Source organism: Mustela lutreola, chromosome 13 (assembly GCF_030435805.1).
Source record: "Mustela lutreola isolate mMusLut2 chromosome 13, mMusLut2.pri, whole genome shotgun sequence".
Classification (NCBI taxonomy): domain Eukaryota; kingdom Metazoa; phylum Chordata; class Mammalia; order Carnivora; family Mustelidae; genus Mustela; species Mustela lutreola.
The window spans coordinates 69,292,440-69,318,880 of NC_081302.1; the positions used below are offsets into that span (position 1 = coordinate 69,292,440).

The 26,441-nt window shown below is 38.1% G+C and overlaps 1 protein-coding gene and 1 pseudogene across 12 annotated transcripts in view; both read right to left on the reverse strand.

Annotated features, from left to right (window-relative positions):
* NBEA (neurobeachin) overlaps positions 1-26,441 on the reverse strand; it is a 685,682-nt gene that overhangs the window by 18,901 nt on the left and 640,340 nt on the right. For 9 of the 12 annotated variants that reach the window (XM_059144025.1, XM_059144021.1, XM_059144022.1 and 6 more), the window contains 4 exons: positions 21,744-21,911; positions 5,814-5,903; positions 3,240-3,432; positions 1,579-1,650 (listed from right to left, as the gene is read on the reverse strand). In XM_059144025.1, the coding sequence (XP_059000008.1) occupies positions 1,579-1,650; positions 3,240-3,432; positions 5,814-5,903; positions 21,744-21,911 (523 nt within the window). Of the gene's footprint in view, positions 1-1,578; positions 1,651-3,239; positions 3,433-5,813; positions 5,904-6,224; positions 6,288-21,743; positions 21,912-26,441 lie in introns of all 12 variants that reach the window. The other 3 variants (XM_059144024.1, XM_059144034.1, XM_059144033.1) reach the window with 2 other exon arrangements.
* On the reverse strand, positions 12,965-13,185 carry LOC131814245 (U2 spliceosomal RNA; annotated as a pseudogene).

Here is a 26,441-nt window from a genome sequence, read left to right on the forward strand (position 1 = left end):
TAGTGTCCAACAAGTTCTGTAATTAGGAGGAAAAAGTATTGTGTGAAGTACGGTATATAAGGGGAAAAAAAAGTCTTACTATTTGCCCCAGTCTGTCATTTTCTGATGGCATTTACAATTCATGTGGAAAAAAGAGGGGAGAGGTTTGAGCAAGGGATGTTGTTATGTGGGCAGCCCCACAGGGAGCTTCAGGTCAGCCGCTTTAAAGACCTGGATTGTCAACAAACAGAAGGCCCTTCCAGAATGGGCTGGCAGGGGAGGGGAGGAATAGGAAAGATGGGACTGGGGAGGAAGGAGACAGGCAGAGACTCCAGTGGATAGCACTGGGATTGAACCGGAACAAAGCCAGGAACTCGGAGACACCGTGTGATTTCCCTAGTGCCTGTCTGCATGCCAGCATGTCCCGTTCTCCGCGCTGTCCTTTGAGGCGACGGCCCTGGGCTGAATTCTTAAGCAGGAGATGCAGACGGTCACCCACACTCTCTCACGCCAATTAGACTGAAGTGCTACTATTTGTAGAGTCCCACTAATGCTACAATAATAACAACGCTAGGGAGGTTAGCCAAAAAAATTATACAGAGAAAGGTAGCAAAGAAAAAGAAAATCAAAGGTTCTGAGTCACTTGAAAACTACATAATTGGTCCTTAATTAATTATAATAGAGCTGCTAATTTTTCCATGGTTGCTTTCCTGCTGTATGTGACTCTGTTGATGTCTCTTGGACGGAGGAATAGCTGGACTAGACTCTACAAATATGCCCAGTCCTGAATCTTATCTTCCCAAAGACATGTAAATGTTGTTTCGTGTACGGGTATGAAGTAACTAACTCAAATGACTGCCCTTTAGCTTACTTCTGAGTTCAAAGATGAAGGGTGAATTAAGAAATATCGAAAAAGATATACCATAATTGGATATGCCTTTACACTTTTTTATGCCATTTTCATTTTTTTTTCTAATTTAGTTCCCTACATGATCCCATGAAAAAGGCACGACACATATCCTGATCAGTCATTTTGCAGATGGGAAATTGAGGCCTAGGAAAATGAAGGGGCTTGTTCTGGATTATCTGCTTATTAGTGTGTATGTGATTTAAAAATATTTCCATTATCTGTTGCAAAGAGTTACAGTTCCTAAGTTTGCAATTCACATGAAATCTTTAATTAAAAAAACCTGGCCCTATTGAAAGGAGATTTGTAGAAAAGAGGTCTTTCGTGTTGGTTCTGTTTAATGATTTTTTTTGAGTCCTTACATATTTTAAGTATTTTAAATAATATACAGTTATTAAAGAATAGTTCAGGCTGAAAGAAAGGACAGTTTAGAATGATTTTCCTTGTTTGGAATGAACTTAAATGACCTTAAATGAACTTAAACTTACTTAAACTTAAATGACCTCCTAAAAAATCAAGGAAATGCCAGATAGCATATTGTGCTTTACACAGCTCCTGTGGTAATTCAGTTTTATTTACACATCAATTTGATGGCAGAAAAATTATCATTCAACTACCTTTTGTGATAAATAACTACATAGGAATCTGTAGACAGTCAGTATTCATGAAAATGTATTTTTTTGTTAACGTACCAATCAGGGGGTCCATTTCAATGGGAAGATGATGAGCTTGATCCAAGGAGTATCCTGGAGCTCCTCTGAGGCCTAAAGATTAAACAGAAGGAGAAAACTAGCACAAAAGTCTGAGAGAGAAGGAACGTCCTAGTAAGCAGTGTTTTATGATGACTGTAGAAAAGGTGTACTGCTTAAAAATGATTTGGCAAATAGTTGTAAGAATGATGGTCATAAAAAACATCCTTGTGGATACTCTCAAAAGAAATCATCACAACAGGGACTGCTAGCTTCCATGGAAAGAATGTTCCTATCCTAACAAGAAAAAGCCACATAGAATAGAAGACCATAACATTTCTTGAACCCAACAAAGAGCTCAGATTTCTGGGCAACCAGTAAGGCTGTGCCTGCAAGCAGGGGTGGGCGTGAGCACAGCAAGGCTCACCTGAGCCAGGGCAGAGGGGAAGGCGGGGCTTCGTCTTCTTTCACTAGACGACAAGTCAACTGAAGGTTAAAACATGGAGCCAAACCTAAGACCTTAAGCTCAGGAGAAGCTGCTATCAGAGGATTAATATTTAGGGCTTCATTGAGTTCATTAGTCATAGTATTTTTACATGTGATTATATAACATATATGATACTTTTGAACAATGCTAAAGAAAAATTAATCCTTTATAGTTTTTTTCTCAATGCAAATATTTCTAGAGGCTCAGACTTCTGTGAATAATAAAGTTATATTTTTTTTCTTAAGATGCTTGCTGCATCTTTCAGATCAAATGGAATTAGTTATACCTCATGTTGATAGTACCACCAACAAACATAAAATAAATGCATCTAGAAACTCTTAGATTAAGCTAGGATTTATATGATACTGTTTTTCAGAGCAATACAAAAGTTAGGAGAATAGAAAAATTCAGATTAATTTACCACGGCTTATCCATTTAGTCCTAGAGACAGTGAGAGTCCCGGGGTTTCCGAGGAAATTGTAAGGGGTGAATCTGGCCAACTAAATCATTTGGTCGTGTCAACTTCTGTTCTGGTTAGGTAAGTATCAATACGTCTAATTTTGATAATAGAATCCTATCACTTTAAGTTGCCAGCTGGAACTCTTGGGAATGAGTTTAAAGAAAACACACACGGAATCACTGAACAATTTAGATTTTGTCTTTTCTCAAAGAATCTCAGCTCCTCAAGGAGGGAGACGGTGTCTGTCTTGTTCATTGCTGTACTCCCGGTGTGCATGACTATTTGACACAAAGTGGCCATTCAAATATTTGCCAAATAAATTCGTGAAATGGAAGAAAGAGGATTTGAAACCATTATCTAGGAAATCCAGATTTCAACTCACTTTTGTTTAATATAGCATAAAAGTGTTTTTTTTTTTCCTTTTCTTCCCTGTGGGGCAGGCATAGAGTAGGGTGGGGGTGGGGCGGAATTATTTGTAGACCTGCTTCAATTCATTGAATATTATTGAACATTTAACCCCCAGCCCAGCATTCTGTGAGGCCCCAACACAGAACAGCTGCGAACAAGACAGACAAGACTCCCCTCGTCAGGTCTGGCAGTGGTCTGCTCTGCCGCTGTCTGTAGACCTGGCATACGGCTAGACCCCAGCACACTTACCTTACCTTAACTGTAGCTCCTAAGAGCCCTCTAGCAAGTGACGCACTTGGACACACGTACCTACTGTGTTGTGCCACCGATTCACCGCAAACAGCCGGCTGCAGGTCACGGTCACCACCGCGGGGATGGTCAGGTGGGGCAGCGTGTTGGCTGCCACGTGGGTCACCGGAGAATTTGATGGGAACTTCAGCACCATGATCACATCCTGTTGCATCTGATCTTTAAACATGAGTGGACTCTGTGGAAGGAAACACTGTTGAATAGAAAGGGAAGAGAGCAGAAGAAAACAGAAGGGATAACACAGTTAGTGAAAGCTCTGGGGAGACGGAGGTTAACACAGACGAGGCTAGCATGAGCAGCGAGCAAAGCAACCCCAACTTCCAGCCTGGGAGGATGGCACAGGGAAAGGGGCAAAGGCTCTCTCTGTGCAGCCGCTGACAGGGGACACCAGTTCACCAAGGACCCGCCTCAGAGTAAGCCTCGTGAGACAGCGGGGTGAGACGGGAGCTCACAGACCGGTCTCATGACACAGCAGCATTGCTCAGGGCGGTGAAAAATCAGTGACTGACACTGTTTACATGAAAGATAACATGAATGAATTGATACTTTCATTTTTTACCTGGTTGATCTGGGGACATGACTCCAGCCTAAGTAACTAAAATACACTAGCCTGCCCTGTCAGAGCTTTGCCCGAGTCCTGGCTGTGGCAATACTGACTGGTTGTGGTTGACGCCTCGTTTCTAGACTGTGCGTTTCCTGAGGGCTACCCCCTTCCATCAGTCTTTGCTTTCATACCTCTAGCATGTGACTCGATAGAAGGCAGACACTATAAATGCTACTATTCTAGCAACTATAGAACACCATAAATACTACCACACCAAAACAAAATGGGGATGCTGGAACTAGCCATTCTGTCGGGTTTGTAACTGTTCTGTAACTGTTTCTACACAAGGAATCGTCTGCTCCACGAGCTTAGAAGGGCTAGGTCTCCTTTATGAGCAGTTCCATGCCAATTTAGTCTCTCACCATTTTCCCCAGGAAAGCAATGAATCCTGCCTGGGCACTTCTCCAGGATAAGTATTTTTATTATTATTATTAAACAGAGACAACTAATACGGGAATAAAACTCTTCTGCCAAAGCATTTCATAAAATAAAGTGTTAGAGATATTCTCTTGGACAGTTTATTAAAAATACTTCATCTAAGGCTTGGGGCTCCGAGGCCACATCCCCACGTCTACACCGTGACTACGTGTTCTTATGGAACCGTGTGCTTGGTGTCAACCTCTCTGCTTCATCACACGCGAGGACCAATTTCAATCACAAGAGATCATTAGTGACTAATCAAGGGGGATGAAGCTGTTGGAGCCATTGTAAAGAGAAAAAAACGCGTTTTCAAACAAACACATTTATTTATGTGTTTCACTAGGAGTTTGACTACTGATTCCTTGACAGTCCCCTCTGGGTTGTCGGCGCTTAGCGTCATGCCTGACACACAGAAGGAACTCGATATGAATTTGTTAAGAAACTGAAAAAATAAATGAAAGGTCTCAGCAGTACTTCCGCCACAAAATAACAGCTTATAAATTTGTTTGCAAATATACTGTGGACCATACTTCAGAGCTCTTTACTCTAAAATTAAGGTACTTGCTGCTTTGATAATTGCCTAGAAAAATGGATGAACTTTAATTCATTTTGCAAACATATTCCTTTGCCTTCAAGCATTTTTCACTTCAGTAAAAAAAAAAAAAATCAGTGAAAAGCCACAGCTTAAAAAATAAATTCCTTCTAAAGAAGTTTCTTGGGAAAAAAATTCACCATCTTCAAATTAAAGAGGGAAATGTTGTACATTTTGCTAATAAAATGAAAAAGGACGGTTTTGTTATGAAAACGAGCTTTTAAAATTCAGATTAAAATGAAAAGAATATTATCCTTCCCCTTGTAAAACGGGAATAAAAATTTTAATATGAGGAGCTAGCGGAGATGATGACACCAGCTAACATTTATTGAGAACGTATTGCACACCAGGTGCTGGTCTAAGTGCTCTACGGTATTAAGTCATGAAATTCTCAGGGCAGATGCTTTGCTTTCATGGAACAGATGCTGCAACATAAACAGAGAGGTTAAACACCTTGCCCAAGTCATTCCCTAGCTAGAGGCAGAGCTGGTGTTTGACCCGAGTGGCTCTGGAGCTCTTTCTTAACTCTCCTGACCTGGCGAATTACCTCTGTATTTCTGTCTTCTTAAAATCAGCTAGTCCCCCTACCCCACCTTGCCCCAGAAGATTAAATTGGGCCATATCATACTGTGTTGATATTATATTTTCATCCTACTTTATAAATCAAATCTAATTCTGGTGCCTGGATGTGTCTGAATGAGTTTATGCAGGGGCATACAGAGTCAGAGAAGACCGCGATTTTTGTGAACCCCAAACTGGGCGAGCGTAGCAGGACTTAAAGGTAAGAACCGCACTCCCCTCTGTTTCTCCACAGGGTATCGGCATCCACTTAGCCTGGAGAGTTTAACCAGTAAATCGAGAAGCCTTTAAAAATGCTGCTGAAATGACGATTTTATTTGACGTGTTCCCAGGTATAGAAAAAGCAAAAAAACTTTTTGTTCAGGTGGCTCTGTCTTACCAGGTGCATGGCAGAGCTCCGAGGCGGATGTGGTTCGATAAGCAACTGAGAGGGCGTCTGTCCAAAGTTCTGTATCTGTGCCTCCATGGCCTGCAGGGGAAGGAGAGTGACTGTCACAATCGATATGCATCAACGAGAGAGGTCATCACGCTCCCTGCCAGTGCAAGTGGATCCCAAGTCAGCCATGAAAGACGTCCAGAAAATTCACCGGGTGCTCTTTCTCTGAGGGTGCAGAATCACCCACGTGTTAGTATGCTGTAGACAAGCTTTGCTTTCTCTTTCCAAACATGCTTCCGTTAACCAAGTGGCTATTCTTATGTAGAAGCCAGGGTTAAACGTGTGAGGGTTAGATGGTGAATGCATGCGGCTGAAGCCAAACAACACTTCTCACACTCAATACACCACGTGTACCTTCAGAAAGTCCTGTGTGAGGAGGAATGTATGGGGATCTCTAATGAAATAAGCTTCTGGGATCTTGGGGAAAAAGAATGATACATAAAGTCCACCAGTGATAGGAAATAAAATTCAGGAAATCACATGTTCCAGTCAATACAGAGGGTAATCATCAAGACTGCTGTATAATGATTGATTAATGATGGCCAAATTTTCAGTACAAAAAAATATGCTTTAGCATGCTATGCTGTTTTAAGATCAATGCTGAAGTATTATCTAACGTTTATATGGTATGAATTCACATGTCTCAAAAATTCTTTGAAATTTTACAGCCCAAAGAGGAAAGAATTCTTTGGGCATCTTGAGCTAGGAAATATTTTATTAAAGCCTGTGCAGATAAGAAATATTAATGAGATTTTATGGCTTCCAACGAATAAAAATAACTTTGGATCTCAAGCTGTCTGGACTGTGTAATATGCCTTTCTCTGTGTGTATGTCAAAGACACAATCTTACAGGAGATTTATGTATGTCTTCTATATATTAATCCTACAGGCAAAAAAATTTCAATATATTAAGCTAGGCTAGCAGAAATATTTTTCCAAAATACTGTTAGCGTGTAATTTAAGTCAACAACGAGAAGCACAATATTTACAATAGTCATTACTCTGTTACCATGCTAATTTTTCCCCTAAAATTGTGTGCAATTTGGTTGCACATAAAAGTGAAATACGAAACTCATTGCTGAGTGCTTAGGAATGCAGGTAAGGTGGTAGATGGCTCTCGACACCGCGCTGCCACTAATCGCATCAGTATCTACAAATCTCATTTATAAAGTACTTAAATTTAACAATCTGTCTGCCCACACTGCATTTCAAGAAAATGTTTATCAATAAAAATGTGAATTTTCAAATTTATTAGCAATATTAAACATGAATGCATCATTATCTGCCATATTTTAGCAATTGCACAAATGGGGCTTTGGTTCTTTTATTTGCAGAGGCAATAGGATGAATTATTAAATCTCTTTAAGTGCTGTCCAATTTTAATGTGTCCATTTATTTGCATGGTGTCCACTCACACGCAAAGGGTGACTATTTAAGTAAATCGTATTCACATAGGTACCATCATACTTTATCTCCCCAGTGCAAGATTTACGATTATAAAAGAGGGAAGAGACCATTTCTGGTTAGGTTCACATCATGAACAATAAGCTCTTGAGAATTACCTGGAAGGAGAAAAAAAAAAAAGGTAATTTCATTGTTAAAGTTGCCCTAGCTAGAGACTTCACATAACATGAAGAGCTGAAGTTGCTCTAACAATAGGTCCTCTGGTTTGTGTTCAGACTTCTCCAGAAAGAGGACTGCGATGGGGTGGGGAGATGAGGGGTAAAATTAGACACAGTTTAGTCTCTAGGTCAGTGTCTGTACTTAGTAGGTAGCCTTTAAATGGCCATAGAAGGACTGAATCCACAAACACGCTCTGTTTGACTTGATTTTTGGTCTGAAAGGCAAGTATTAAAACTGTATCAGAAAATCTCCGGAGACTCACCTATTTTCCAGAAATCGGTACAGTTCTCTTTGGCGGGCCTACCCCCCGTCCTCTTTGGACTGAGGCAGAGTACACACATGTATTTATTTTAAACTATTCTCATATGACATTAGGGTAAATATTAAGCTGTGATCAAGTTAATATTGTGACTTTTGCCCTCTTATTAAGACAGTCTATTTCCTACACTTACCATTTATTTATTTTTTAAACACTAAACTGAATCCCTCTTCCTTGTGATCCACATCACATGCCTTCATGACCTAAAAGTTCTTAGTCCAATGTTTACCTTTTGGCTCTCTTGTAATCCTGTCTACCAGTAATCCCTTAACCTCTGATTTAAAAATACACAGATCTTTCTGATCTTGAAAAAGCACACTGCCTCCTCTAAGTGTTTCTTGGCACTACCAACACTCTTGAATGAGGAGTGAGCACCCACGGATTTTCTTCACTTCTCCCGTCCCATGTTTTCTGTCCTCCCCACCTTTAGAAAGTCATCAATGTCTTCTTTCTGTTAAGGGGGATGCACTCTGTATGGGAGGGGGCCCAGGGATGTACACAGGCCATTCTGTGATCTATGAAGCATAGCAGCTGAGTGGTTGTTCTGCGAACTACTCCCGATGTAGGAAAAATGCCTCCCTTTCATGTGAACCTTGGGGCAGGTTTCTCAATGCTTCCCAGACTCCCCAAATCGCAGTGAATGTCCTCCATATACTCATTGCACTTTTCTCCCTTCACCATGAAATTCAGTGCACAGCTCTTTACATAGGTCTGTTTGCTCAGACTGTTGATCTTCGCAGGTGAAGGCTGTGACTTCGTCCTAACAGAGTCCAAAAACATTCGCTGAATATGGAAGTGGGGCAACAGTGGGACATTAGTGCAAAACTGAAAGGTAGCCCAGAAAAGGAAAAGCACAGTAGTAGAGAAAACATCGGAGTGCTTTACTTTTACAATTCAATACCACAAGAACAATGACGTTAACAAACGCTGTTAAATGCTTCTATCCCACTGTGTCGAGGGATAAAAAATCAGATACCAGCCTGCCCTCAAGAAGTTTTCAGCCCATGAGGACATAAGATGAGTGAGTAATCAGGGCACACAGCAGGTGGAGGACCCTGGCGATAGAGGGTAGAGGGTAGAGCAGGGCACAGGGACAGCAGGGCTGTTAGGAAAGGGGCTTCCTGAAAAGGGACATGAGCTGAGGTCTGAATATTAAGTCAGAATTGGCTAGCCAAAGGCAAAAAAAGACAATTGGAAATAGCATTTAAAAAAAAAAAATCGGGGCGCCTGGGTGGCTCAGTGGGTTAAAGCCTCTGCCTTCGGCTCAGGTCATGATCCCAGGGTCCTGGGATTGAGCCCCGCTTTGGGCTCTCTGCTCAGCAGGGAGCCTGCTTCCTCCTCTCCCTCTGCCTGCTTCTCTGCCTACTTGTGATCTCTATCTGTCAAATAAATAAATAAAATCTTTTAAAAAAAATCAACACATTTCTATTTTTCTCTACACTGTTCTGTGTGTGTCGAAGAGACTTAATACTAGCTTTATTTATTCATAAAATATTTACTTACTGAGCACCTACTGTGTACTGGGTACCATTTTAGATATTTGTGATATTCACCAAAGAAAACAGATAGAGATTTGGGCTCTTGGGAAGGTTAACACTCTAGCCAGGATGGCACAGGAGCTTACATTCAGCCTGATGTCACAAGCCAGCAGCCTTTGGGCTACAATCAGCTCACAGGTATGGTTTCTATTTGAGCCAACATTTATAGGTCAGAAAATTTCATACAATAAATTGGATTTTTTTTGGCTTCTCTCAAAAAAACCCAGAAGAGGTAGATCATCAGCATTCTTGCACAGCAACACCTGTCTGGTGCCAAAGCAAAGGGGCCCTTTTGTAATGCCCACTGGGCACGTATGCCTCGTGGCCCGCTTCACTGGTTTATTCTCTGACTCCTACACACTTTAGTATTAGTTAATCCTTTTAAAATCTACTACCAAAATGTTAATTTGTATTACAAGGAAGCTATCGCTTTATAGGTCTACAGTAGTCCTGCCCTCTTCCTCGGGGTGTATGGTCCAAGACCCCAAAGAATGCCTGAAACTGGATGGTCCTGAACCCTATGTACAATTTTTTTCCTATACATACACACCTATGATAAAGCTTAATGAATAAATCATGCACAGTGAGAGATTAACAGCAGTAGGTACCAATAAAATAGAATAGCAATAATACACTGTAATAAAAGTTACGTGAATGTGATCTCTCTCTCAAAATACCTTACGGTACTGGGCTCACCCTTCTCCTTAGGATGGTGATGTGAGGCGATAAAATGCCTGTCTGATGAGTGGGCACCTGGGTGGCTTAGTTAGATATCAGCTTAGACATTCAATTAAGTGTCAGCCTTTGGCTCAGGTCAGGATATCAGGGTCCTGGGGTCAAGCCCTGCTTTGGGCTCCCTGCTTTGCAGAGAGTCTGCTTCTCCCTCTCCCTATGCCCCATGTACCCCCACCCTGCTCATGTCCTCTCAAATAAATAAAGTCTTTTTAAAAAATGATCAACTAATGAGATGAAGTGAGGTAATGAGGTAGTAGGCACTGCAACCTGACATCGAGCTACTGCTGACCTTCTGAGGCTAGGTCAGAATCACTGCTTCTAGAACATGGCTGACCTCGGGTCACTGAAACTGTGGAAAGCCAAACAGTGCCTAGGGAGCCTACTGCTCTGCACTTCCCACTGAAGCAAGAAAGAACCGATAGGGTATGCGTGAGCCCACGACTTTTATAACATGTTTGACAGAAGAGCAAAACTTGGGATATAAGTCTGTCCATCTAGCTTCATCGAATCTCAGACGTTATCTCTTGTGAGAAGCATCATTAATTTATATAATATTAAGATGTAGAAAATGTTGCTAATTAAACTATGACCCACTATTCATTGTAAGACACCCTGCAATTTGGAGTGCTGCGATGCGGCAAGGACAAGCATCTCAGAATCAGTCAGTGATCCTGACTTTTTACATACAAGAAACAGTGACAGAGATCTTACACATGTCATATAAATCTAGCATGGATAATAGGCTTAAAACAGTAGATTTTTCAAAACAAATGTGACTGACAAAATCTTTGGTGTTTTACAAATAGGAAAGAAATTTTTTAGGGGTAAGCAAGAAGGAGAGAAACATGTGACCTAAGTTAGGAACAGCAGCACAAAGTAAACCAGAACAGCACTTTCACATTTCATTACACACATAGGACACATAATTCAGTTCTACCTGCTTATATGTAATACAAAGCTCCCATTAGGAAAAGTTCCTATTAGGGACAGTTTCCTGTTTTTCCCCTCCCTACCTTCTAGATAGGCCCACTTTGTAAAATCCTCCAGAACCCACCCGCCAAGTTACAAAATTACCCACATTTTCATCAAGCTCTGCTTTTTTTCTCACTTATTTTCAACAAGCTCTCCCTTAGTCTTATGCTACGCAAAGGTCAGGGCCAAGGGTACAACTGCATCATCTATGTCCTGCACAGAGGTGCCCAGTTGGGGAGCAAATGAAGGACAGAATATACTTCAAATGCCAAAGGAAGGAGCACCTTTTATTATTCCTCTTTTAATGAGGGTTTCTTTTTTAATTTGCACAAAGGGGCCATCTGTGTTGGCGACGGCCGAGACACACACCTCACTCCTTCGACCTGCTGCACCTCTTGCTTAATTGCTTTTATCTCCTTCTTGCCTTCCGTCCCCGCCAAAAACAAAAGCTACCTCCTCTATAAATACCGATACATAGCTGGGATTAAATCCTCAGAAGAGGAAGTAAATATGCTGTGGCTAATACGCATTATGTCTATCCTGTTAATATGAACGTTTTCATAGCCAGGGTATAATTACATATGGTGACAGATAAGTGGTAGTTCAGAATGATGTTCAAATTACTGATAAATTCAAAATATTCTAAAAGAAAGATAGTACTACGTAGGTGAATAAGCAAGCTTTCTCCCTTCCCTTGTGTTTATTAGTTATCTAGAGTACACCCTCTTTGGTCTCCAAGAGATAAAAACTTCGGTTAAACTTGCCTTTCCACAATGCAAAACTTTAATCCAAATACATTTTTCTCCTGTAGAATCTTCACAACTTCTCGTTACATTTACATTTGTAAGTGTAATTTAGTATTGTCTTTCTGGTGACGTGTCATAAGGTTGAAGTGATGAGAAAGACAGTGAGAGGAAGCTAATAAGGTAAAGCTGTCAAATGACCTAGTTCATCCATTTTGCTTGGTCCGTGTCATCTTTTAAATTGTTTTCCAGAAAAGTCAGCATTTTATAAAGTACGACAGGTTGTGCTACCCACAAGGCAAATATCAGACTATGCTGAAATTACTAGTTAATTATTGATAATTTTTCAGAAAATAAAAATAGCAAAAGTGATTCCTTGGGGACAAAGAAAAGGATTTTCTAAAAATTTCCTGTATTATTTCATTTTATAGCTTGTACTTAGCACGGTTTTATTTTAATGCTTTAAAGTGGATATTCTTTTTTTTTTTAACCAGAAAATACACCTTTGACATACAATTAAAAATATATATGTGATTTATATCATCTTTCTGTGTTACCTCCAATTCTACCAATTCTATACCAAATAGGAAAAAGGAATGGAATTTTGAAAAGTCTGAAATGATAAAAGAAAAGATTACTTAATGGCAGACTGTATTTTAACTGATATGCTTTTGCTTCTGGTTTATTGTTATAATAAAACAAGATCATATAAAGCATTACTTTTTAATGCTAGAAAAACAGGAGCAAAATAAATCAAGAAAATAATATCTGCATTTTATTATTTCTTGCTTTACAAACATTAAACTATATAAAAAATTAAAAATGCTATTTTATATTCAACTGCTTCTAATTTGTCATAGAAACTACACAATAGAAGAACAATCGTGTTTCCTTTTGTTTTAATAATCAGCTGCATTAAGGCTAAGTCTATACGAGCAAAATTTTTAGAATATTTCAGTAAGTACTTAATAACTCAAGTGAAAAAGAGAACCACATTTGCTGTAACTATCAGACCATGTTAGGCACTATTGAGAGAGAGGATTCTGAATTGTTCATTTACATGCTTCAGTGTTTGGTTTTATTCTTTCAGTATAAACCTAAAAGAAACAAAGAAGAGAATTATCCTCTTGCCGAGTACTATTTCTGCCTGCACTGATGAGTTATAATGATGATATTACACATCTCACTTAACAAAGGAATGTGAACAGTGAAGGTGAAGAGCAAGCACCATATCCTTTGGATAAAAAAAAAAAAATGCTCCGTCCCAAACATTTTTTTCTTCAAATTAGGTCAGTGCCATTGGTGGCAAGCTCACTCAATTTTTATGTTTAAACTGATAAGAACAGATACTACACTTGATCTTAGCCAAAAGGCCGAGAAGCGATCAATTTTTATGTTTAAAGATAAGTAAAAGTCAACTCAGGTGGGAAAAGTACATGTATTTTTCATGTGGCAGGTAGTGGCTGTTCCACCCTGGATGCCTTAAATAAATTTGCCTAACGCAGGGCGCCTGGGTGCCTTCAGCTCAGGTCCTGATCCCAGGGTCCTGCGATCTAGCCCCGGATCGGGCTCTCTGCTCAGCAGGGAGCCTGCTTCCGCCTACCTCTCTGCCTGCTTCTCTGCCTACTTGTGATCTCCGTCTGTCAAATAAATAAATAAAATCTTAAAAAAAAAAAATTTGCCTAACACTGTGACTAACTCAGGGGGAACGCAGTAGTGAGCGGGATCATCTTCCTGGCCCCGGACAGACCGGCTTTCAGAGACTGCATCCTTGCTACTCTCTTGCTCCTCTATCTTCCCAATCTTTTTGGGCAATGAGAGCGCAGGACAGGAAATAGGAAGAGGACGCAAAACTTATCCTCTGGTCCTTCCTTGCTGGGTGCCAGTTTGCCAGTGGCTGGGTTGCAGGCCACAGCTCCACATTGTGGAGTCGACCGGGGCTCCATCTCATGACCATGAGGATCATGACCTGAGCCAAAACCAAGAGTCGGACGGATGCCTAACGGACTGAGCCACCCCAGTGCCCATTGGGTTGACCATTAAGTAGTACCTAAGTAAAGGACTCAACTCAGAAATGCTTATGGAATGTGAGAAGAACCAGTACAATGTTCCTGCCTAATTCTCCCCAGTTGAATCGATGTATATAAAGAAATTCAATGCTGGCTGATGCAGGAAATGGAAGTTGGGGGAAGATGGTGGTGGAGGAGGAGGAATGAGAGACAAGTCGTAGTACCGGTGATGACCTTTCCTCACCATCAAAATAAGTTCACATGGAGTGTCTGATCATGGAAAGGAAATAAGGAAAATAATAAAAGTTGAGAAGATTTGCCTGGAAGTGGAATGACATCAAGACAAAGGTTTACCAGGTGGTGGTATAAACATTACAAAATGAAATCATATACTTTTATCAGGCTAAATTCAGATTAAAAAATAGTATTTCATTTATTGGGCAGAACAAAGTACTCTTTTTTGATCTTGACATAAATGGGAAACAGCAATTTAGATATACTGTATTCAGATTTCAAATGGCTTTAAATAGGTTCATTATCAATATGTTTAAAACCTTTAAAAATGAGCTCCCAACATCTAACTGAAATGCTTAGGTATTTAGATTGAGTAATATCTACTTCAACAAACTGAAGCATGCAATATGTTTTGAATAATTGTTAATTTATGCTAAGGTAACAACTGTGTAATATAACTGAAATCTATGTTAATAGAAGATAAGGAAATCCCTTCCAGCTATTTCTATTACAAACAGCAGGCTGCAATTTTCACCCTTCTTCCTTGTGTAAAAATATGACTTTAGATTCTTGTGAAAGCATTTGCTGTTAATTTCTGAAAATCAATAATTAGCACTTCTCAACACTACGCAATAAAAATAACACAAAGATGAGAAAAAGCACATCTCACATAAATGACACACATTCCACTTGGACTAGCTGCATTATTTATGCTTTCCTAGTGGACGATTGATGACCATGGACTAGCTAAGGACTGCAGTAATTACAAGGAGAAAAGATAAACCTAAATTAAAGATTTATTCACTCATCAAAATCAAATGTGTGTCATTAATTTTCTTGATACTAATTTCTACATAGAAACTTCTTTATTCACTGATTCTTTGCAATGCAAGTCTCACTGCTCTGAGTGAGGAACACAACATACAAACACATCTGAAACTACACTCTTGGTAGTTTTAGGGATTATAAAATTTTTCTTGCTCCCAAACGATTCTTTAAGCTTCAAGGAATAACTTATGTGCCTTTCTACTCCCATAGTTTAAAATGTAGGGGGTTTCTTCCTATTTTATTTTATTATTTTATTTTTCTTTCTTTTTATTTTGACATTTGAATTTGCTGACATTTTTAAGTCAGTAAAACTTCTAGCAATTATAGGGAAAAAATGAAGATGGTTTTAAGAAATCTTTATCAGCCATTTTTTTGATCATTTGTTGCAATCACATCTCAGAATAAATACCCAGGAGAAAAACCGCGAACATCCCCCACATGAAAACAATCAGGCATCATGGCCTTATAAATGGGCAACATTGTGCTACAACCCACTCAAGTGATCCACAAGGCAGGTGTTGCTATCCCTCATCAGACAGTAGAAAGGAGTCAGATATGGGGGAAGGAAAAGACAAGGGATAACAAATACACAGAAGGAATAAGCAATGACCAGACGGCCATCAGTATCATCCCTACAAATACCACCATTTACATCATTAGGATGAAAAGCGGATTCATTTTTTCCTTATAAATTTTATGAGCTCATCTTCTAGAAAAGCCAGCACTGTAACTGTTTTGGTTAAAGACAGGTCTGTCTTGTGGTTCTTGACAGCCTTATCATGTCAGGTTTCTGTAGTAGCAGGAATGGTTTAGCAAGAAAATAAAGTGAAAACTGAAGGAATCTATCCTACTTTCTTTGGGCATATTCTCACTAAAGCAGGTCCAAAGGAATGCTTTGCTATCCCTGTCAGATCAAAGAAAGAGATAAACGCAGAAAATATAATCTAAGAAGACCAAGAAATATTAGTAACAAGAAATTGGACTAAAAATGCCACACTTTTATAACTACTGGTAATATTAAAATTTAGTATTTAGTGTTTTAATAGTTCCAGCATAGATAAATGTGTACATATGCATTAATAAATAAATATTGCATGGCCCATATGTTCTAATAGTTTGCCAAAAAATAGCCTTTTGTGGTAGGCCTGTGTATATACCTCCCACTGTCGAAGAGAAGTCATTTAAGTCATTTTTCAGTTTGGCAGTATCGACTGCACATATGATGATATAGAGAAATGAATTATTAAAACGAAAGTTCTTCCAAGATAGTACATTTAATTATGCTTTTAGGTAATGATAGCCAGTATCTGTGTAGTGCTTTATGGTTTACAAAGTGTTTTCCCATATCTTTTCTGATATGATCCTCAAATATAGACTTAGGTATCATTTCTGCTGTCATTTTCTAGGTGGGAAAACCAAGGTATGTAAAAGTAAAGTGACTCACTTAATGTCTCATATTGTAACGACTAGCTGTGATAAAACCTATTATCTGAATTCTACCTTTCTATCATCTTTTATTGCCTCTTACATACCATATAATCATACTTTAAGGAAGACAGGCTTGAGTAAGTATATCCATGATTGGAAGAGTGATCCATTTTAGAAACATTTGTAGAATGAAATGTTTTTCACTCATCATAAGAGTATAGTATATAAAAAAAGAATGTGACATTTAATTTGTAATCTCTACTAACCAACTATTGACTATGCCATAATCCCCTAGTGCCTTTGGAACTCTTAACACTGACAAAACAAAGTTTTTCTGGAAAGTGGTTAAAATAAACAATGAATAAAACGGCTGAGAAAGAGTTCTTTCTTTCTTTCTTTTTTCTTTCTTTCTAGAGAGCAGGGGCAAGTGAGGGGAGGGTCAGAGGGAGAGAGAGAATCTGAAGCAGGCTCCACACCTAGCGCTGAGCTCAACAGGGGCTCGATTTCCATAACCTGAGATCCTGATCCGAGCCAAAATTAAGAATTGAACTTAGACAACTGAGCCACGAAGGCATCTCACTGAGAAAGATTTCTTAAAACTACCTTAAAATTTGCCTTGTAATTCCTGGAAGTTTTACTGAGTGGAGAGTTTTAAGAAATTCAAAAGCACAAACAAAATAGAAAGAAAAACCTTACAGGTTAAATTAGTGAAATGGGAATACACATCAGGTGTCCCTCATTTTTAAGAATCATTTGGAAAGTAAGAAGAATATCATCTCTAAAACTAGTTGTATTAGTAATTACTGTTACTTTAAAATCCCTAGTATTAGTAATTACTGTTATTTTAAAATCCCTCGGAAGTAAAGGGATTAAAGCAACCCTGACTTGAGAATCAGGAGACCTCACCCAAAGCTGACTCTGGCACTACATAGACAGGTGTCCTTGGAAAAATTATTTTATGAGAGTGTTGGCCTAGATGAATGGTTTTTAACTGGGGATGTGTAAGAAATGCTTGGAAAGGTTTTTGTTTTTCAAAATAAACCTGCTTGACCCCTCTCCCTGGATATCCTGAGATGCCTATGGGATGGGGAGACGGACAGTGGATACGGAGTTAGATGGGGTTAGATGGATATGGCAAGTGTACCTGAAAATAGTCAAGGGCTTAGGGATATAGAAGCAATTCAGTCAAAGCTTGAAACTCGGTGATAGGTACATGGAAGTTCATCACACCATTCTCTCTCCTTTTATAGGAGAGGCAGAAAAGCTTTCCAGATCTTCTTATACACCTCATACACCTTAAACTTTAATGTCTCAGACAAGTCCCTGGGGATCTCCTTAAATGCATGTTCTGATTTCTTAGGTTGGAAAGTCCTGAGAGTCTGAAGTTCTCACAAGTCCCAGGTGATGGTGTTACTACTGGTTTATGGACTATATTTGAGTAGAAAAGAATTAGAACACCATGGGACCTGATAATTACTAACTAGAATATTTTATTTCCTCAGTAGGTCATAGGATGGGTGGAATTTCATGGCCATCATTTGGTAAGTAAAAATATAAAGCAAATCACATCATTTTTATTAATATGTAAAATTAATTTTACATAGAGCTTAAAATTACTGCTCAAATAGTTGAGCTCATCTATGAAATAACGTGTCTAGAAGATTATGATGTAAGCCAAGACTTAAGACAATTTAAATAATATCTAATATCCAACAGATCTAGTGTTTACATATTAAGAAAAGCTTTGTACCAGAACTGTTCTGTCATGTTTCCGCCCAGAGGCTGTCATGATAAAGTTTATTATCAGTTACTGCTTTACAAGTATAAAATAAGTTAAGCTGTCATATTTTTCTCAGGCAAAGATCCTAAGCTGTCAGAGAATGTCAATTTTAAATCTGACATAGAGAAGAAAATTATCTGTTATTCTGACCTCTAATTTCTTGACATTTTAATGCCATAATTGCTGTGGTTAGTGCTGCTTCATGAGTTCACCTGTCAAGGAAGAATGAATCAATAACCTTAAGCCATTTCTCAAATTTTAGCCCTGACTTCAAAGCTCAAAGTTATACACAGATTATAGGAGATACATATAATTTTTTCACAAGAGACATACTAATATTCATATATTAAATATTTATTGTTTAAATCAGTGCTTAATTTAAGCATCCAAAAAATCACCTTCTTTAGGCTAGCTGGAGTTCAGTATAAGATAACTATAATCTGGGGTGCCTGGGTGGCTCAGTGGGTTAAAGCCTCTGCCTTCAGCTCAGGTCATGATCTCAGGGTCCTGGGATCGAGCCCCGCATCGGGCTCTCTGCTCAGCGGGGAGCCTGCTTCCCCTCTCCCTCTCTGCCTGCCTCTCTGCCTACTTGTGATCACTCTCTCTGTGTCAAATAAATAAATAAAATCTTTAAAAAAAAAAAGAAACTATAATCTTCCTCAGGTTTTACCTATGTGAAATGTAATGATCTTAATATTTAAAAGATACAAAGACAAACATTATCAAATAAAGGAAATTCATTAAGCTACATAAGAGGGCTAACATTTTGAATAATGCTTTTTCCAAGAGTTTGTGTCCAACCATTTAGGTAGGTATCAACTTTCACAAGTCATGGTACCATAGCTAGTCCTCTGGGATCTCAACAGTGATGTTTTCATAAAACATGCTGTGCCTCCTAGAAGGCCTCCTCACTGGGAAAATGTATATGTTAAGGGGATGTAAATGGTTACCAAATAATGAATATACTGCACTTCATTCCACATTATCTACATTATCTACAGAGTTCTCTTGGGTGACAGTAGATGCTAAACACTTCTCAGGTTGGCAAATATGTCATGTATTAATCCTTCTTTATAGAGAGAGCACTTGACGTAGAGGGAGATCAAACGTCTTGGCCAACACTAGACCACTTACAGATTTTATGTGGATTCTTAAATGATAGTGCAGTACTTTTTTTTTTCCCCACAGAATCTCAGTTTTAATTACTAATATGGTAAGAATGGAGAGCTATATCTCACTCAAGCCTTGAATGAGTGGAGGAGGTTATTCAGAATATGTTAGGTTTCTGGGGTAGAGGAGATAAGTGTGGGGAATAGGAAGAAGGACAGTTAGCTCATGTCCCTTGTTACCATTTAGTCTGTGGCTGTGGCTACAATGTAATAAGCATGTCTTAGCGGTCTTAAGGAGATAAAGTATCTTCCTAAGCAGACTTGAGTTGACAAAGGTCCATGCGGTCAGAGCAAATGTCTCTCTGTGCTGGTGTGTGCTTGGGGCTCTGCTGGCTGGCCGAAGAAAGGTAACCGTGTTCCAGGTGTGTGCTCCCTAAAAGAGTATTCTGAGAACGGATATCAGAGTTTTTGGGTCAGGGTGGCAGGAGAGGAGCTGGGGTAGAAGGACATATCTATCACAGAATGCCTCTGGAAGTTTCTCTGGTGGAACCTCCATATTCAACAATTATGTGCTCAGAATAAGAATGCTAGAAGGAGAGGGTCCTGAACTCAGGCTGCCTAGTGCTTGGCAACTGGTCTCACTATGAGGAAATCAGGAGCAGTAACATATTGTTCAGACCATCTTTATAATAAGCGAACACCATGGCTGAACCACTCTCATCCAATTAAAACTTTTTAAAAATTATACATTTTCATGTAGTATTTCATTGGGAAGTCCTATAATTTGATAAGTAAGTCCCATGCATAGTTTTTCCCCCCACTGTCCAAAGCAAGGATGTGAAATTTTACAGAAGCAGGTATTTTTATAGAATTTAAATAATAAACACAATATCTATGTAAAGAAAGTCTCAATTCTAATTCCATTTTCTTTTTATTCCCATTTATCATTTTACTGACTCTCATATAAATACTAAAAACCTGCATATGTCTGTCAACTGTAATGCTGTCTTGTACTTCCATTACGTACAGTATGCTTAAAAATTATATTTTCCCCAAGAGGATTAATTGCAATTTTCTTTACAAGGACAGAACTCTATATTGGATAAAAAGGTATGATCAGCTATTCAGAAGTAAAAAGGTTTATGGTATTTAAAAGTCAAAAACCAATTTGGAGGTGGCCTTGGGATAAAAGGATAAGCTTCCTCCAATTGCTTTTTTTTTTTTTTCCTGATTCTAAAGTTATTGGTTCTAAAAGGAGAATATAATTTGTAAGGTGTTTACAGAACTGGGCAAAGGTGTATTGTGAAAAAAGTAATTAAGCTCAGAATGATCTTCTATAAAATAATCTGATTACAGTTTGTACAGGGGTTACTAAATCAGGCGAGTGTAATGGTTTGCAGAGAAAAATCCCTTTTTTCACCCATGAATTTCATAATACCTGTCTTCTCTCTCATTCATTTATTCTGCATCTCTGCTCCCTTCTTCCAGCTTCAGGCACAATCCATTTCCTCACACGCACAACATGATCTAACACTGCACCTAATGACATGCTTACAATGTGTTCTCTGACTATTTAGCCCTAAGAGTCCAATGAGCACTGATCTCAAGTCTCTCTCCTCTCTTCTTCCCTCCTGGAAGCCATACAAATGGAGCCATTTTGTTTTTGTAGAGGTATGTAAGAAACAAGTTTATGGATGTAGATTTTTCTTGTAGAGCTTTACTTCCCAAATCTACAAGCTTTCCACTTCTAAAATTAAAAGTAAAAAAATAAAACAAGCATTCCACTGATGGGAAACGTAGACACAATTGCTTGTTTTGCACCCAGCAGATGGCCACTATCGGGGGAATGGAGGCTGGGACGTGGCTTCCTAGCAGCGGCACTTACCCAGCAGCTGTTGCTCCGTTAGTCTTTCACCTATCTGAAGTCATTTTGTGCAGTGGGGAAGTGATTTAAGTAATATTTTATATGAATATTTTCACTAAAAATACTTATGCACATAGTAGAGCACATAATTCCCAACTGTTAGCTATAAACTTTCAGGGTAAGAAATACAGGAATAAAAATACTCTACCCTCATCTATTTTATTGATGTATTTTGGAGAACATTCTGGAATAAAATACTATACCCTCATGTATTTTATCAGTACATTTTTTTGAGCATTCTGTCTGGAAGTCTGTAATTTTGCTTTTATTAAGAAAATGCACACTAGCAGCTTATTTTAATGTGAACAATTCTTTTTCAAATATTTAACTACGTTTCATTAATAACATGCACAGAGCATTAAGCATTTTAATGAAGATGCTGAAATAAAACAAGTAAAATAGGAATACTGAAGTGCATTACATGTGTCTATAATTCAAGAGAAGAACACAGCGGTCTCATTACTTGGTTTTGACATATAATATTCACTTTCCTACATTTGTCAAAACCCTGAAAGTTATGTTTTATAAAAATTTGTGTTTAAAGGAAATTTACAGAGAAAGAGATGGAAAGCCAAATTTGTGCCTGAGAGATGACAGAAACTTTTGGAATAATATGGAACTTAACACCTACCTCCCTGAGCACCGGGTCAGTGATGCTATCCAGGTTCACAGAGCCTTCATAGGTTAAGTAGTGAAAAACATTCAGAGCACGGACGGCTTCCGGTCCTCGCTGTTTGTAGCCAAATATAAGGTCAATCCACTGATGGAGTTGGCAAGAAACAAATTCACTTTCCAGGGCCTGCAATGAATGAGTCAAGAAAGATGTAAGAGACTGTACAAACTTAGTAAATCTCCCTTTTCCTTAATTTGAAATACTCTATATAAAGAAGTACCATATACTCTTTTCATTACCTATATTACACATTTTATCTGCACGTATTACATGTCCGGTTCCTAGAAATGGTAAAATAATACAACACAGACCCGACTGAAAATTTTCTTTCAAAATGCTTAACTTTCTTGTGGCTCCATTATGTATAGGACACAATTTTTAAACATTAAATAGATTTCTTAAAAAGACACATTCATGTTTTCAACAAAACTAACTTGAAGTACCTGTTTTAATTTTACAGTAATTTCATTTCTCATTTTTAAATAATTTCATTAGAAACTTTGATATACACTTATTTTCCTGCCTAAAGTCTTCAAATGTAATACTAACACTACTAAAAAGGGGATGCCTTCTCTTGGCTACAAATGAACTCTTGCTTTTACACAGCCTAGGAATCACTGGGCAATTTTACATGTTGGCTAGCTAGTAGGAAATGAATGCAAATTACTGACAGGCAATGACCAGACTAAGCTTCTGTAAAGAGTCAGAAAAAAAAGAAGTCCTTTTCATTGCATAAGAAACGTCATAAGCTTCCTGGAGGTATCCTGACATGTAGGCACGGAGTTCTGTTCATACCTGTGACATGAGCAGTGTCGATCACTTTATGGCTCTCTATGCCTCTCACTTACTGCATCCACTTGTCATCAATTTCTTATTGATTTTAAGAGCACACTGATTTCAGCAACATGAACAAAAGCTATAAAGATAGCTTCTTAAATTTCAACTAAGTGTAGCGTATTAAGCAATTTTCTAAATTACAGCTGTAACTAAATATGTGAATTAAGTCATTCTATGGCTTCATGACCCTGATTTCTAAGGCGTTGACACCAATTTGGAATAACTTAATAAATGATTTCTTAAATCAGCCCTCTGATAATTTCATTTGATTTTTTAATCTACAAAATGTCCGAATGATACTTTGTAACTTTTCCTATGATCATATTTTACTAGTAATTTTATTTCCCTCAACTTCTTGATTGACTTCTTTCAAAAGTTTTGGTATTTTACTTATACCAATTACTGTGGATGTTTCTCATTCAGAAATATAACAGACTTTATTAAAGGTAGTTTCTGTACTAAAACTAAACATAATTCTATATTCTCTATCTTAGTTGTATTGATATAACAGCTCAGACTAGAATATAGGGAAGAAGACTAAAATATAAGAACGAGGTTGGTTAAAATTCTATATCTGTTATGTCAATACTGTTGATTTGGTCAATGTGTATAAATGATTCTATACAAGCAGTGTAACTAGTTGATAAAGAAAAAAGTCAGTTTAATTATTTAGTAATGTTTTCAGTCCTCAGTACAATAAATGAAAGGACAAAAACAAAAAAATTATGGAGTAGCTATTGTCCAAATGTATTCATGGGAATTCAAAATAGTGAAATCAGATCTGCTACTTAAAGAAGATTTTAGGGGCAACGGGGTGGCTCAGTCGGTTGGGTGACCGACTCTTGTTTTTGGCTCAGGCCATGATCTCATGGGTTGTGAGATCTAGTCCTGCCAAGGGCGACCTGTTCACCAAGGAGCTGGCTTGAAGATTCTCTCCCTTCACCCCTCTCCACACTTGTGGCATGCTCTCTTCCAAATACATAAATAAATCTTTAAAAATAGAAATAAAGCATGATTTTACCAACACCATCACATAATCAGTTAAGCAGCAACCATTTCAAATAAATTTTATTGGTACCACTAGACATATTTGGAAAGTATTGATGAAACTTAATATTATTCTGTTACAGTAAAATAATTATTGACTAAAAGGCCAAATGTAGTTGTGAGAGGTAGAGGGAATAATAATTTTCACTAATTTGAATTTTAAAAATCGATTTGTTCTCTTTTATCTCCATCTCCTACTTTCACTTCCCTTCTCCACCAGAAGCAATATCTGTAATATGTTTGATGTTTCTCCTTTTGTTTGCCTGTGTTTTTATAAAATATTACTTCTTATATGTACGTATACATATTATGCATGTCTTTTTGATTCATAGCAATGGTACAGGGTTATAGATTTCACTTAGTTTCTTATTGTTTCCATGTAGCATTGCTTTTGAAGATCAGCCCAGGTCCCTGTGTTCATATGAAGTCCATGGTGCACAGAGCTACCCCCAGCAGTGAGCGCTAGACTGTCTCTAACTCCTTCAGACACAATGCTGGGATGAATGTCCTCTATTGCATCTTATTTTGGATCTTGGTGAGAATTTCTTGGGGACTCATCATCTGGAGTACGACTGCTATGTCACTGTAGTGGATGTGTACAGACTTAAGGACCCAGAAGTCAGTAAGGCTCAGATGCTCTTCAGGATGGCTGCCCCTGCCTCCACTCCCTCCAACAGCGCATATAAGGTTCTATATGTCCACACCCCCATCAACTCTTAGTATTATCCAGGTCTCTAATTTAGCCACTGTAAGATATGTGAAACAGTATCCCATTGTTATAGTTCTCTAATTAACAAGGAATTTGACATCTTTTTAATATAGCCATTTGGGTTTCCTCTTGTGTAGACTTCTTGTTCACATCCTTTGCTCATCATTTTATGGAGGGTCCTGTCTTTGTGTTGCTACTTTACAGAAGTTCTTTATATATTTCAGGTAATAGTTCCTTGTTGGTTTAAAACATTGCAAATACATCCTCCAAATGTCACATGTCTATGAACTTTATCCATGTTGTTCTTTGTTAAATAGAAATTCTTTTTTTAAAAATTTTTTATTTTTTATAAACATATATTTTTATCCTCAGGGGTACAGGTCTGTGAATCTCCAGATTTACACACTTCACAGCACTCACCAAAGCACATACCCTCCCCAATGTCCATAACCACATGTTAAATAGAAATTCTTAATTTTGAGTTAATCAAATTTTTTTCTCCTTATTTTTATGCTTTTGGGATTTTGTTTTGAAATTACAAAGATAACTTTCTATAATTTTTATGTATTGGCTTTACTTTTATGGTTTTACTCTCCAAATCATGATCTTTAGTAGACCTAGAGTCTACTTTCACTCATATGTGGTATTAAATAGGGATCCAGTATTATTTTTGTTTATGTAGAAGTCAGTTTTTCCAGTACCGTCTATTAAACAAACATACCTTTCTCAGTGGTATGTGATGCCATCTTTAGTGTGTGTATATTTGAAACAAAGATATAAAACTGCTAGGGTTTATAGATATGATAATCTACCTAGAAAAAGCAATACAATCAGCAGCGAAATTATTAGAACTAATACAAGGGTTGCAAGGTACCTTTTTCTTTCTTTTTCTCCTTTCTTCCGTCCCTCTTTCCTTCCTTCCTCTCTTTTCCCCATGCAACCATCCATTCGGATATGTATGAGTCTCTAGATCTTTCCACTCTTTTTACTTCTTTTATCTTAGTTATCTTTATTTCTCATGTATCTTTACATTTGGTGAATTTCTCTTTTTTTCAGTCATTGCAGCTATTTCTGGGCCTTTATTCTTCCCTAAATAACTTTTATAATAAGTGTACATAGATACATCTTAATTATTTAGAGAAGTCCAATAAACTTATGGATTAATTTGGGAGAATTGATGTTGGGTTTTCCCATCCAAGGTCCTAGAATGTCTTTCTACTAATATAGATTATTTTCTATGTTAAAAATTAGTATTTTCTTGGGACGCCTGGGTGGCTCAGTTGGTTAAGCAGCTGCCTTCAGCTCAGGTCATGATCCCAGCATCCTGGGATCGAGTCCCACATCGGGCTCCTTGCTTGGCAGGGAGCCTGCTTCTCCCTCTGCCTCTGCCTGCCATTCTGTCTGCCTGTGCTCTCTCTCTCTCTCTCTCTGACAAATAAATAAAATCTTAAAAAAAAAATTAGTATTTTCTTGGGATGCCTGGGTGGCTCAGTCATTAAGTGTCTGCCTTCAGCTCAGGTCATGATCCCAGGGTCCTGGGATGGAGCCCAACATCAGGCTCCCTGTATGACAGGAAGCTTGCTTCTCCCTCTCCCACTCCCCCAACTTGTGTTCCCTCTCTCACTGTCTCTCTCTCTGAAAAATAAATAAATAAATCTTGTAAAAAATTAGTATTTTCTCCATAAACGATGTGGGAATTCTTGCTTAAATTAATTTCCAGACAGTCCATAAGTTTTGATGTAATTATATCATTTCTAAAATTACATTTCATATTTGGTTACTAATGATGTAAAAAAATGCCATTGATTTCTTTAAGGTGATTTTGCTTCAGGCAAGTCTTATTAGTTATAGTGACAATTTCTTTATTTTTTCTTACAGAATTGTTCTTAACTTTGACGACTACATTAAACAATAGTGGTGATATGAAGCATCTTTGTCTTTTTCCTAATCTTAACAATTAGTCTTTTTGTAATACACATATATACACACAAATCTCATACATGCTATATCTATATACACACACACATTTACACATTACATTATATATGTACACACTCACAAAT